Source organism: Vollenhovia emeryi, unplaced genomic scaffold, assembly GCF_000949405.1.
Source record: "Vollenhovia emeryi isolate VEMERY1.0 unplaced genomic scaffold, V.emery_V1.0 DF939340.1, whole genome shotgun sequence".
NCBI classification, from domain to species: Eukaryota; Metazoa; Arthropoda; class Insecta; order Hymenoptera; family Formicidae; genus Vollenhovia; species Vollenhovia emeryi.
Window position 1 is genome coordinate 48,611 of NW_011967026.1, and position 13,210 is coordinate 61,820.

Below are 13,210 nucleotides of genomic sequence, written 5' to 3' on the forward strand. Positions count from 1 at the left end.
AGAGAGAGAGAGAGACCTTCCGCCTCGTACTAATTGACGTCATCGATATTGGTATCCGTCGACGAGCAGATTACTCCGCCGTAAACAACTCGGCCCACCAACCCCCCCAGTCGCCGATCCCCCTCCGGTAGCCGCCGCTGCCGCACATTCTGCCCGGTCGGGGGGACCACTTTGCCATCAGCATCAGCACCACCATCGCCGCCTATCGTACAGCGTGAATAGGGATACGCGGCGCACGTTGTAAGGCCGTTGCAATTCCGCGTGTACTGGTGACCCTATCCAGGCGTTTGCCCCTTGGAGGAGACACGGTCGTAGCGAAGGGCCCGTGCCCGTTTGCGACGTGTAGTTTGATATCGTGTTTAATGTGCCGGGGATGGGCCGCTGTTTTCAATTAACTCGAAACGGTGCAGGATGTTTCGCTTAAAAGCAACGGCGAAGGGAAGCGAAGTTGCTAAAGTAGGGTGAGTCGGTTGATTGTGTGGTAAAGGTGACGCTATAAACGTTCTCCAATGATAAGGTTGATACAACGTGAAGCTGCTCTGATGATCTCGTTACGATAGCCGTTAAACGAATCGTTATTACTTTTAATAACTTTTTGTAATTACTAATTCTACTTCTTTTTTCTAACGGCAGCAAAAAGTATTCGTACTAATGTTCGCTCATCAGGTGCACTTTTATTCATCAGAATTACATTTCCACTATATATTTCGCGTGATTTACCTTTGTCTTCTCCTAACGATTAGAGGATAGTCCCCTATTATGAGACAGCGGAGTTTCTGCTAAATTAGTAGGCATCATCTATTGGTTCCACCACGAATTTATTGTCCTTGGAGTGAAATCTGTTTAGTGGAGAATTAATTGTTAGATCGCGTAATCGTTGCGAGAAAGGATTTGTGATTGAATTTGGACGTTGATAGAGGACTTTCCTCTATGTTCTGAATTAAACCACATTGCATATTAAGCCTTTGCACATAAGTACAAAGTGACATGAAACAGGATGCTATACTATAATAGAAAAATTTCCGGGGAATTTATAGTCGACTTTTTTTAAATGACATTTTCAAGTTCCGCAATCCACTCGAAACGGTGCAATTCAGACAACTATTAGAACGCATTATAGAGATAAAGGACCATCCCCTGCCCCTCCGCAGACTCTTCAACCCGCTCAACAAAGTTATAGTCTATCCAAACACCCGCTCCCGCCGTATCCGCAATCGCCTCGATAAAGAGAGGCGCTGCAGAGATCACTGACTTTCTGTCGCGGCGATGAATCGCAACTACCACACCCCCGGCATCATCTGTACAAGAAAGTATCTAATCCCCCTGATTCACTGTCGATGCCATCGCTATACACAACCCTGTTCGTTTCCTCCTCCTCCCCCCCCCTCCCTCTCTCTCTCTCTCCCTCTCTCTCTTTCTCTCTTTCTTTCACTATTCTCGAACAACCCCCCACGTGCTGTCGCTTGCTCTCGCGCTCTTCATCGCCCTCGGAGCCACCCCCTATCTCTCGCGCTCCTCGTGATACACGCTCCGATATAAGAGAGATAGAGCCCGCCTACGAGACAGGGGCGCCACGGTCTTTAACTCGCAAATGCCCCGCGTTCACTTTGCCGTATTAGAATCTAATAGGGGGACACGCGCGCTAGCCGAGGGGTGTCATTCATGCTGAGAGCTCATCGTCTCGTGTCGTCGCGTCGCGTTGCACTTGGCTTGTCTTGACTGACTGTTTACGCGGTGGTCCCTGATTAAATCGCGCGATGGATATCAATGCCAATTTCGACAAGGACGAAATTATATCGCGCGTGACTGTTCATTAAATTGACGCGATGAAATTAATGAATCTGTTTGAGGAAATATGTATAAATGATTTACGTATGCACATAAATCTATCAAGCACATACTTTGAATTGCGAGGAATAACGGCAGTTTCTTCAAGCAAATGTTTATGGCACTTAAAGGTGGCTCCTGCATAAACCGACCAAAAGTAGGACAAAATTGAAATTTAAGTATGTTGTAAGTTTTATCTATCAGTACGCGCGCGAAATTTCAGACCCGGTCGCCGATGGAATAAAAGGAAGAAAAAATGTCAAAGTTGTGCTTTGCAACATATAGGAATTATGGCCCGATCACTCGTAGAAGCGCCTTGAGGGTTAATATTATTTCATAGAAAAATTAGATCTTAACAAAAACCGAGATAAATGTAATAAATGCTGGTACACGAATTCAAATTAAATATACAAGGTCACCAACCTCTGCAAGCAAGTACTTATTAGTAAAGTCAAAAGCTACAATGTTTCGAGGAAATTTAGCACATCACGCATTGATTAATAATGCATCAAGTGATATTTTTTTTATAAAAAATCATATGAATTTACAAAAATATAAGCACTCATTCTAACCGCCTTAATTATATTTTTTATGGCTAACGCTATTTACAATTTAGAAGGAATAAACGTCTCGAGGGGAAAAAATAACTCGCTACGTAAAAAGTTAGCGCACGTCGGTCCATTAAACCATACAATCATAAAGAATACAATTTTAAATGCAATAAGTAATTCCGCTATATAATAATGTAATAATGAACAGTCTCCACGCACCTTTGGCGATTTAAAATTCAACGTTACGTACATGTCGCGCGCAAGATACCACGCATATGAGACACCTGTATCATTTATTAGCTCAGATTACGCATATACATCACCGGCAAATATTTCATCGCAAGAATTTATGCGAGCGCCGACCGCGCGCATTACGGGGAGCCCGCTCCTTCCCGTGTCGTTCCGCGAGAAGGATATGGGAGTCACATTCGAGCAACGACGTTCGGTTGATCGAATATATTAACGTGCGCGGGCAATTTGTACAGCATGACGGATATAACCCCGAGAACCATCGGTGGCAAAATGTATTCCGGAGATTACATCTCCCGAAATCCGCCGTCGCGCGCTATTAGGCGAACGAAAAAAAAGGAAAGAACCTCTCCCCCCTCCCCCCCCCCTCTCTCTCTCTCGACCGCGCGGGCGTCGGTAAGGTATACGTTTCGATAATGAAAAAGTTATAAATCTGGAATTGTGAAATGGCGGGCCGGTATAAATCTTCATCGGGCAGCGCTGCCAAATCCCTTCGTACCGCGTAAATCCCTTTCCAATATTGAAAAAAGTGATAGGTCCGGTATGTAATGATCCGGTATTACCCGAAACCGCGAGGGAGCGGTATCGATCTATCGTATTGGTATTCCGCTCGCATCGACCGCATCGCTCTCTACATCCTCCCGCGTGTATCCCAATTATAAGACACCACCCTCGGAATAAAACAGCCGTGTGCAACATAGTCGCAATGCCGCGCCGCGCGAGCGCAGTTGCGTGGATCTCCTTCGTTTCGGACGAGCGACAGATTTATCGAGATGCTTCGTATACGCCTTTCCTATTCCTTTTCCACGACGAGGCTCGCAAATTTTTGCAGAATCGGATTCTACCAGCGGATGATCTTACGTCTTCGGTAGAAAGTTGGAAAAGTTGAGTCTCCCCGCGCGAGGGCGAAGCCGCTGAATGTGTAAAAGCAACAGCTGTAATCCGGCCGATATATCGTCATTTTTTTCTCCTATCATAAAGACATATCTATACATATGTATGCGTTACCGCAGATAGTTTCACGATTGCCGCGCTCATCCCCGTGAAACTTTAAAGGAAATCGCGCGATACCGCGAGATAACGCGGGGATTCATGGGGAGGGAAGCGGCAGAGGGGGCGTTGATGTAAAAAAACAAGCCCACCCTTCCTCCCCGATCTTTTTCCCCCCCAGTCAGCCGGGCGCGCGAAAGAGTACGCGGGTATATATTGTCGTAATATTTCGAAAAAACGCGCCGGCACTCCGGAGATCCGGGGGCAATCTCGCCCTCGAAGATGGCATATACGCGGAGGTGAATCGCCTCTTCCCGAGGAAATCCGAGGTAATTGAATGCTAACCCTCCTCACCCCCGCGACGCGACCCCTCGCCCGCGCTCTTGCTCCGCGCAACTCCTCCTCGTCCACCCTCCGTGTCGCGTCCCTCGTCCACCCCCCCCCGGCCCACCCCCAACCCCCGTGGGCTTCAGGGGGCGCCACGCTCGCGCTCTCGCTCCCCCTTCGCCATCACTCACCGACACAGACTTGTAGCTTTCAATAAAAATGTAAATATGGCGGCGTAGAACGAGCCAATGACAGCGCTACATCGACGCCCGAGTCCGCGAGGGATAGATAGATAGAGAGAGAGAAAGAGGGCGAGACGGAGAGGGAGAGAAAGGGAAAACCCTGCCCTGCAGCAGGGGTTGAGGGTTTCCAAATGGGAAGCGCTCTCTCTCTCTCTCTCTCTCTCTCTCTCCCTTTCTCTCTTTCTCTTTCTATCGCGCGCGCAGAGGGTCGAAGATGGCGAGAGAAGAGGAAGAGGAGGGAAAGGGAGACGAAGGGTGAGAGGAAGGCTTCGACTCGGAGCGGAACGCCGAAGGTGGAAGGCGAAGAGGCGGAGGAGCTTGCGGGACGGGGGGAGGGCGAGAGAGATGCCTCGGGGTGGAAGAAGAGGAGTGCAAAAGCTCACGCGGAGGACGGAGGAAGAGAGATAACTCTCTCTCTCTCTCTCTCCCTCCGTCCTTTCGCTCACCGTCACCGCGGCCTCACCCGAGTTTCACCCGTGTCTCACCCGGTGTTCCCCGTTCCTCTCCCTCTTCCCAGCGACGGCGAGAGGGTAGTGAAAGAGCGGGGGGAGGGGACGCACCGCCGGCGTCCGCGAGAGAGCGACGCCGAGGATGACGCAGGTGCCGCAAAGCTTGACACGTCTCCGGCTGTTTTGTCACCTTCTTTTATCCTTCGAACTTTTTTACCGGCTACCTCGTTAGATGCCCTCCCTTCCCGCCTGCTCCGTTCGCCCCCCACCCCCTTTCTCGCTTCCTGCGCCTTCTTCCGTGCCCCCCTGCGGGCGGGGCGCGTTGATGGAGTAAGCCGGGCAACGAGGACGTTTTTTAAAATCGCGCCTCCGCGCGAGCGAGCCGCTTTTTGCGGGGAGCCATCGCGGACGGGGCCCCCCCTCGGGGCGTCGACGGGCGATCGCGGCGGATTTCTTTTTTCGAGGGAGATTTTTCGGTCCCGCGGATTACTTCGCAGCGCGCGGATTTGCGTTTCCCGCACCGGGGCGATGCTTTGATCGATCTCCCGGTGTCAGCGGCGAGCTTGAAGACAAATGTCTCCTCGCCTTCTTTTTCACGAAGGGATACGCTTTTGACGAGTGTCGGAATGCTCGCGATGTGAATCACGTAGAATCCTATCTATTACATCAGCCTGTCCGCTCTTGTAAAATGCCTTTTCATCAAACGTTAAACTTCTTTTCCCGCGCGACTAATTTTAAGCGTTCGAAGAGAGATATCTTGAATTCCGGGGATAAACGTAAAGGATTATATTCTTTCCTCGGAGACCGGGATCTTTAAACAGCAGCAGAGTGACGTGCATAATTCTGCCGGACGGAAGTGTCATTCGCGTCGATTCGCCGAATGTATAGCGAGCGCAGTAGCGAGACGTTACCTTGACTTGGGACTCCGACATCCCAAGGGCGTACGCCAATTTGGCGCGCTCCGGGCCGGCCAGGTACTTGGTCTGCTCGAAGGTCTTCTCTAGAGCGAAGATCTGCTGTCCGCTGAACGTGGGCCTCGTGTGCTTCTTCTTGCCGCCATCGTGTTCCCCGGCGCCGCCGCCCGCGCCCGTCATCGCTTGCTGACAGCCCAGCTGTTGCGACACTGCAACATTCGCGTCACCCGATGAGTGGCTCCTGAATATCCGTTTCGCTTCGCTGCGAATGGAGTAATTAGCCTTGGTCAATAGCATAGGGCGGCGCTCTGTTTAATTTAGCCTAAACCGTAGCGTCCGAAGCGAGAGAGATCAAGGAGAGATTCGTTTTATAGATTGAGAAATTTACTCCGGTTTTTTTTTCAAGCCCCTGAAAATCGCCATCCTCCGCCGAATTATTCTCTATAAACTTTTTTTGCACGCACGCCGATGCATTACGCCATTTGGTGGGAAACGCCGATCCTCGCCACGGTTAAAACGAGAGGCGTCGATGTGCGACTGTCGAAAAAGCCACGAGGGAATTTTGACGTCGCGTCGACGACGAGCCGACCGTAAACTTTCATTGCGTCCCGAGCAATTGTGCGCGTCCGATTGTGCGTGCCGTCGTGCGAACGCTCTATCGGGCCCCTCGCGATCCCTTTTTCGATTTGTAGAATTAAAGGGGAAACTGCAAGTCCCATCTGCGACCGTCTATCGTGACAAGTCACAGGGAAATATCGTCGTATTTTACTTTGCTACGCTAACACCAATACCCAGGATCGCACAGATACGCGAAGATAAGGGCGTACGCGAAGCGAGTGCATATAACACCCTCGTACCCCCTTAATAAATTTGATTTCGTTGCATTGCCAGGTATGCTAATTGTACAGCGCAATGAAATTTATTACGAAGATGCAACGCTATTATATGCACTTGCCCCATATACACACTTACCCCCATTTGTTTTACGTAGGAAAAATATATGCCCGCGATATATCTTCGGGCATAATTAGCTTCCGTGTTATAACCGTAAGAAGTATTTCATTTTAACCGCACTTCGAAATTAATTCGCCATATTCCGGGAATTAATTACGGTCCTTATAACGCTTAGTAATTATTGCCGCAACCGTTTAACATTTCCCTCTTTCATTGGACGCGCGGCTAACAGCCGATTGATTTTTCTACGACGCGTCTTCCGCTTCTTCAATTATTTATGCTTTAATTATCGACGAAGTTCCTTCGCGAATCTTATTTAAATAATCTAATCTACCATTATGTATGTGCAACACATACCGTTCCGACACTTTGATAATTTAATTCTATTAATTCAATTATTTCACATATAATTACGATACAATCGTTTGCAAATTGCAGACTAAGGGCCAGTTTCGAACGGTGGTTAACTACCTAACCTCAGATTAATTGATTCTCTGTCTCTTCTTAGAGAACAAGATTTGAAAAAGATAGGGAGTTGGCTGAACTCTGGTTAACAGTTAACCGACGTTTGTGAAATTGGCCCTAAGGGTCAACAGTGTCATCTCGTGAAGAACCTCCGTAGACCTTACTCGACTGATTATCTTTAATCTCGGCCACTCGGTCGAGCCGTCCGAACCTTAATTAGATCGGAAAAAAGAGGCCCGAGGAAATTTTCGAGGGCAATCGGGAGGGTCAACCGAGGGGGCCGTCTTCCGCGGAGACGAGGGGGTCCGCCGCGCGGTCCGACGTGGCATGTGGGCGCGTATATACAAGGGGCCGAGAAGCGAAAGGGACTCGGCGAGGGGGTGGGTAGACGGAAGGGTCGGCGCGCAGGGTCGTCGTGACGCGCGGTACAGTGTGGGTTGTGGGACTTTAATTTAATAAAGCAATTTGTAACGGAATACGGAACGAGGCAATAATGGCCGGTCGGCGGGGAGGGTTCTAATGAGCTGCTTACCGCACTCCAACCCCGGGTGCCTTCGACGGGGGCCGGTGTACGTTTCTCCGCCGTTGGATATCCCCCCATTCGTCCTACTAAGCCGCCGCCGCCGCGTATCTCCGCGGCCGCCTCCGCAAAACCCGATAAGTCCGCGTTTTTATCAAAATTTGTATGCGCCGCATGCGGCGCGCCGCGGGATTTCTTTCGCGGGGTATAATTTCAGACTTGCCCCGCGAGATAAAGCGCTATATCAGCGATGATCGGCGATGGCGCAATTTGTCAGGGAACTCGAGCGAAGAGCGATCCTGATTGAGCGTAACAATTAAATTCGAATTTTAATTACCGCGAGGGGACTTACGAGGACGCCAAGGTAAAATATTCAACGTTAAACTTATGGAATAAGAGCTCGTGATACAGAAAGTCCCCTATTACGAGATAGGCTTCTAATGTGAGATAGCGGGTTTACAATGTCCATATTCAATCACAAATCTTTATTTCGCAACGATTAACACAATCTCACAATGAATTTCCCACGAAACAAATTTTACTCCAAATTTTACTTCAAATAAATTGATGATGAAACCAACAGATGATGCCTATTGCTATCTCGTGTTAAGTGTTTATCTCATAATAGGGGATTTACCTCATAATAGGGGACAACCTCTACGGTTGAAATATTTGGACATTTATGACATTACCGGAGAAACTTTTAACGAAGAATGATGAACGATTCATCGCGATGTATCTCGTAATATGTTAAAAATATATTAAGCAACGAGAAAACAGCGCGTCCCCACACGCGGGGGCTTTTTAATTAAAGTACTTTCTTGATTTTTTTAAACAAGCCGGACGCCCGGTTGTGTCCGGTCGTTGCGGACGATTTATTGCCCGGCTCTTTCCACAAAATATTTTTTTCGCCCGGGAATTCGGAACCTGCGGCATAAAGTTTTAACCCATCTATCGGCCATACCCGTCCAATTGAAACCGCCCGGTTCGCGCGAGTTTCCCCCCCCCCCCCCGCAAGGAACCAGTTGATACGACGAACGAAATGAACGAGACTGCATCCAAATGTCCGCGCGCCGATCGCGCAGCAAAACACTACTGCAGCATCTTTACCGCGGAGCCGAGTCGAAATTTTGGCACTATTTTGACACTTTTAAGGACAATTTACACCTACTTAGCTAATCGATACATCTACATAGACCAGCAATAACCTATTTTGATTACATTATAATTTTTTTACTCTTCTCCCTTGAATCTTTAATTCTAAAAATTTACTTTAGCTCCTACTTAAAAGATCCTACTTTAATGCTAAATTGGCAGAAATAGAAATTTCCGACACTATCAGTTTCTAAGTAGGAGTAAATTTTGTACTTACAGTTCGACCTCTTTTACTATCTTAGGTTCTACTAAATAATAGAATTAAAGGTTCAACACAGGGCCAAAATTTCAACTCGGGGATGCTCTCCTTGAAGGGTCTCATTAAGCAACATTGAGAAATAATGGCATACGCGCGACGAATATCTCTTGTTTATTTAATCTCCGCGCGATAACCGCAACGTCCGTTGGCTCCCGCTAAATAAAATCCGCGAAAAGAGACGTCGAGTCGCTCGCGCGTCACGTCGATCAAAGGACTATTTGTCTTCGGCACGTGGTCATATCTGTCGAAGGTATCATCCTCCGCTGCGCCAACGGATTCCGGATTAATCTTTGTAGCGTGTCGCGGCGTGATAGAGGGCGGCGGGGAGAGGGAGGGGAAGAGCCATAATTTAATCAGCCGATTTAGAGCGAACAAGTGACACGCGTGTCGCGGCCAGTGTATGCGAGCGAAATCGCTCCGGATAATGCGCATATATCGATACCGCCTCCACACGCGGGGCGGCCATCGCGCGCGCGCGCGCCCGGCATCGCCGCCGCGGATAACGCTTCGATGTCCGATTAGACGAAGTATCGGCACGGCAAATTGATGCGTCCGCCCGCACCGTGTCGATGTAAATCAGCGGCAGGTGACCGTATCGGCCGTGAGCGCGCGCGGCGTTTCAAAAAAGAGGAACGATCAAAAACGAGACACCGTCCGGCCATTCGTAATATTCGTTATCGGCGAAACGGAAGTCCGGGTGCGAGGCTCGGCGCGGCTCGATTGCTCGATTTATACGGGGGTGAGCGACCCCCCATCCCTCCGCACGCACGCGGTGTCACGGGCCGTTTTATCCACCCGAGAGAGTTCGGGGCGAAACAAATCATTCGTGGTAAAGATGCGTCGCGATTCGGGCATGGAGAGAGAAAGAGAGGGAGGCGGAGGGAGGAGATCGATAGAATAGTTTCTATTATTTTTTTTTTAGCAATATCAGAATTTATTCTTGTTTCATCGCTCGTGGCTCGCCGCTCCCGCTTTGGGAGTTTCAAAGTACCCGAAGAGGGGATTTTATAATTATGGCAATGTTAAGTTGCACTAAAACATATCCGTCTGTTTAATTTAACGTTGCTGATTGCCCTCAGTATAATTAAGCAGCATTCAGAAATAATGGCATACGTGCGGCAAATATCTCTTTTTGTTTACACAGAAAAAAAAGAATATTCTTCTTTTGAATATTCTACAAAACAGTAAACGCGTTAATTTGAGTATATAAAAGTTGATCTGACACTAATTTTTTTTCTATGTATAATTACAATGTTAAGAGAAATAATTTCCGGGGCAAGACGTTTCGGCATCGCTCGCGCTCTCTCGATGATAATTATATTCAAGTCGATATTCAGCGCGATGCTCTCGTCGGAATAAAAAGTCGGGGCCGACGTAGGGCGATGGTCCGTCACTTCGACGTAATTGAATCGGATATCACTCGACTTGGAGAAAGCATGACCGGGCGCTCTTGAAGGGGGCTGCTCGCTCCATCGACGACGTGAGTAATAACGGCGCGCATCGAGTCGACCGGCGTTTCCGAGAGGAGTGCTTTATCGAGTGTGCAAAGTGTGTTGTCACCAAAAGTAAATGGACGCTTAGTTAATTCGGAGCTAACGAGCACCCTTCCCGCCGCGCGAGATCCATTAGCGGTGGTATTGGCGCCGATCGAAGGGTCGCGATCATTAGCGAGACTCGCGAGAAAGAATGCCACGCGAGCAACGTCACATCTCGATCATTCGACACACAGTTGAAAAATTTGTGTTAAATTTAACCGATATCACATGTCCCAAACGGTCCACATAAATTTTCGTGTTAATTTAACATAATATGGATATGTTAAATGATCACACTAATACTCTGTTAATATTTTAACACAAAATAATCTCAAAATAACTTGAAATAAATTTTGTGTAAAATGAACATATTTTTAATGACAAAATGAATTTTTAAAAATGTAATTTTTACATTTTACAGATGTAATAAGTTAAATGACGGTTCGCTCTCGCTTATGTTATATAGAATAAAATCAACATTTTATTCTGCAAATTTTAACAGATAAATCTTGTTACTAATAATATAGAACATTAATATGTATTGTGTAAGGTTAAAAAATAAGTACCTACACATTGTGTTGTTTTTACATTTCTCTTCAGTTATTGTATTTTAATAATTTTACATTCGAAGTCAATTAACACAAGAGCAAAATGTTAAATTAACACATGATTGTGTTAAACATTTAACACAAAAATGTTAACCGTCATTTCTTTTAACAAGAAAACACAAATTTTCCAACTGTGCATGAGTGATGTCCATATTTAGTGGAAAATTGTTGTCGTGTAATCGTTGCGAAAAAAGATACGTGATTGAATTTGGACGGTGAAAACCTGCTATCTCACATTAGAATCCTATCTCATAAAGGAGGACTTTCCTCTATAATCTTCTATTTGAAAATATGTTATCTTCCATCCATTATCGTTTCCTTTCCATTTGAGGAAATTATTCTTAAATAAGCATATGTTTTCCTTCATTGAATTATACAACATTGCTTCATTCAAGTAAGTTTCTCTTCCTTTAACGCAATATAATCTCATTTCAAGATTTCACGTTGATCAAGACATATTATTTTTTTCTACGTATCGAATCGTAATATAATGTTAGGCCTGACCTGCAATGTCGGTCAGAAAGAAAAAGGATCGACATGTAATTTCAGATGTTCTAACTTTTATCTTACACGTAGCTCCGTGCGCAAAAATATTCGTTGGAAGTGACAGATATTTTTTGAGAAATCCTGTCGTCGAGAGGGTTTGCTCTTGGTTTCCACACCGGGACGACGTCCCCGTGAAACACACCCGCGAAAAGTTATTGGAAGCCCAAGATCGTGGTCGGCCTCTCCCTGCTGGGGTGATTCGTTCTCCATGGATATATCGTGAGTAATAACAATATACATCGGCCGGCGCGGACCACCAGCGGAATCTCGTCGCGTCAGCGACGTTTTCATTACCGGGTTCGCTTACGTGACGCTTACCCGGGTGAGTCTTGTGTCCATAAAGCCCATGAAATGAGGAGGCGAGGGCAGACAGGGCTGGCGAGGGCGCGGGAGGGAGACAGAGGGGAAGCACGGGAAAGAACGGGCGATGACGGCGTGGAAAAAAGTGTGGAGAAATGAGAAGGAAAATACAGGAAGGAGCGGCAGGAATAACAGTGTACATCGTGGATATCTAAACAGAAATAAGGTGCACGATATCCGACGTTCTCGTTATGGGAATGGGAACGGAGGGAAGGACGTGCGGACAGATAGATGCCCGTCATTTTCACGAGAAGTTCGTGTTTTATGCATAGGATAGGATTTTATGCCACGCGGGAGTGAAATCGGAGTGTTATGAGAGGATTTTATGCGGGAAATCTTGTGCGCCGGGATTACAAATTATTATAATATCAACGAAAGTTATTAAAAGTTGCAATAATTCCTGTTTATTAAAATCAACGTTGACAGAAACCTAGGAAGGAGTTTGTGTAGAACGTTACAGAGTCCTGCGATATTGAAGGAGATATTACAGTAAAACTCTATAACGAAATTATTAATTGGGATTATAGGACGGTTAGACTTAGGTTTCTTTGTTAAAAGGATTAACACAATCTAACAATTCTTGGGACATAAGAGAAATCTTTGTAAGTGTAGTTCTTTATAGTTTCGAACGCAATTCGAAACTATATAAGGTTCTCGTTAATTAAAATCTTCCTAGTTATCCTTGAAAAATTCTTGCTACAAGCACATTAATTAATTTTAGAGCTTTTAATTATCTACACGCGTCTCGAACAAATATCGAGACGATTATCGTCGCCGCCAACATCCGCCATCGATGCGAAGAAAATAAGGGCGACGAGGGGGGAGGGGGAGGGGGAGGGAGGAGGACGGAGGCTGGTCCGGGCTGGCTTATCTCGGGTGTAGTCGTAGATATCCCCGATATATACGGTGCGGAGGCATAAATAGACGACGGTTCCCGCGGCGATCGTTCGGCGATGCCTCGCGAGGGCCATGAGCCGATCAACGTTTCGCCCCGGAATATAAAATATACCGGGTAGCCGGTGTAACTCTTACGTTCCGCGCGACGGGGGCGAGGGAGGGGGCCCCCGCTGGTCCCCCTGTCCCCTCCTCCGTCGCCCCACGGGAGGAGGATTCGACGAGGGGGCGAGGAGGGATCCACCGCAACCGTGTACCGTGGGCGGTGGAAGAGGCAGGCGCGGATGCCCCGATGCCCGCAGTTAAAATATTGCCGGAGTTATTCGCGCGAGTGTGGAAAACGTAGCGCGCGTGGAGGGGGGGGG

General features: G+C 47.4%; 1 protein-coding gene across 1 annotated transcript in view; it reads right to left on the minus strand.

The window, feature by feature from the left end:
• LOC105558494 (homeobox protein Nkx-6.1-like) overlaps positions 1-13,210 on the minus strand; it is a 54,222-nt gene that overhangs the window by 22,853 nt on the left and 18,159 nt on the right. Inside the window, exon 3 of the mRNA XM_012006193.1 lies at positions 5,547-5,758. Coding sequence (XP_011861583.1) covers positions 5,547-5,758 — 212 coding nt within the window. The remainder of the gene's footprint in view (positions 1-5,546; positions 5,759-13,210) is intronic.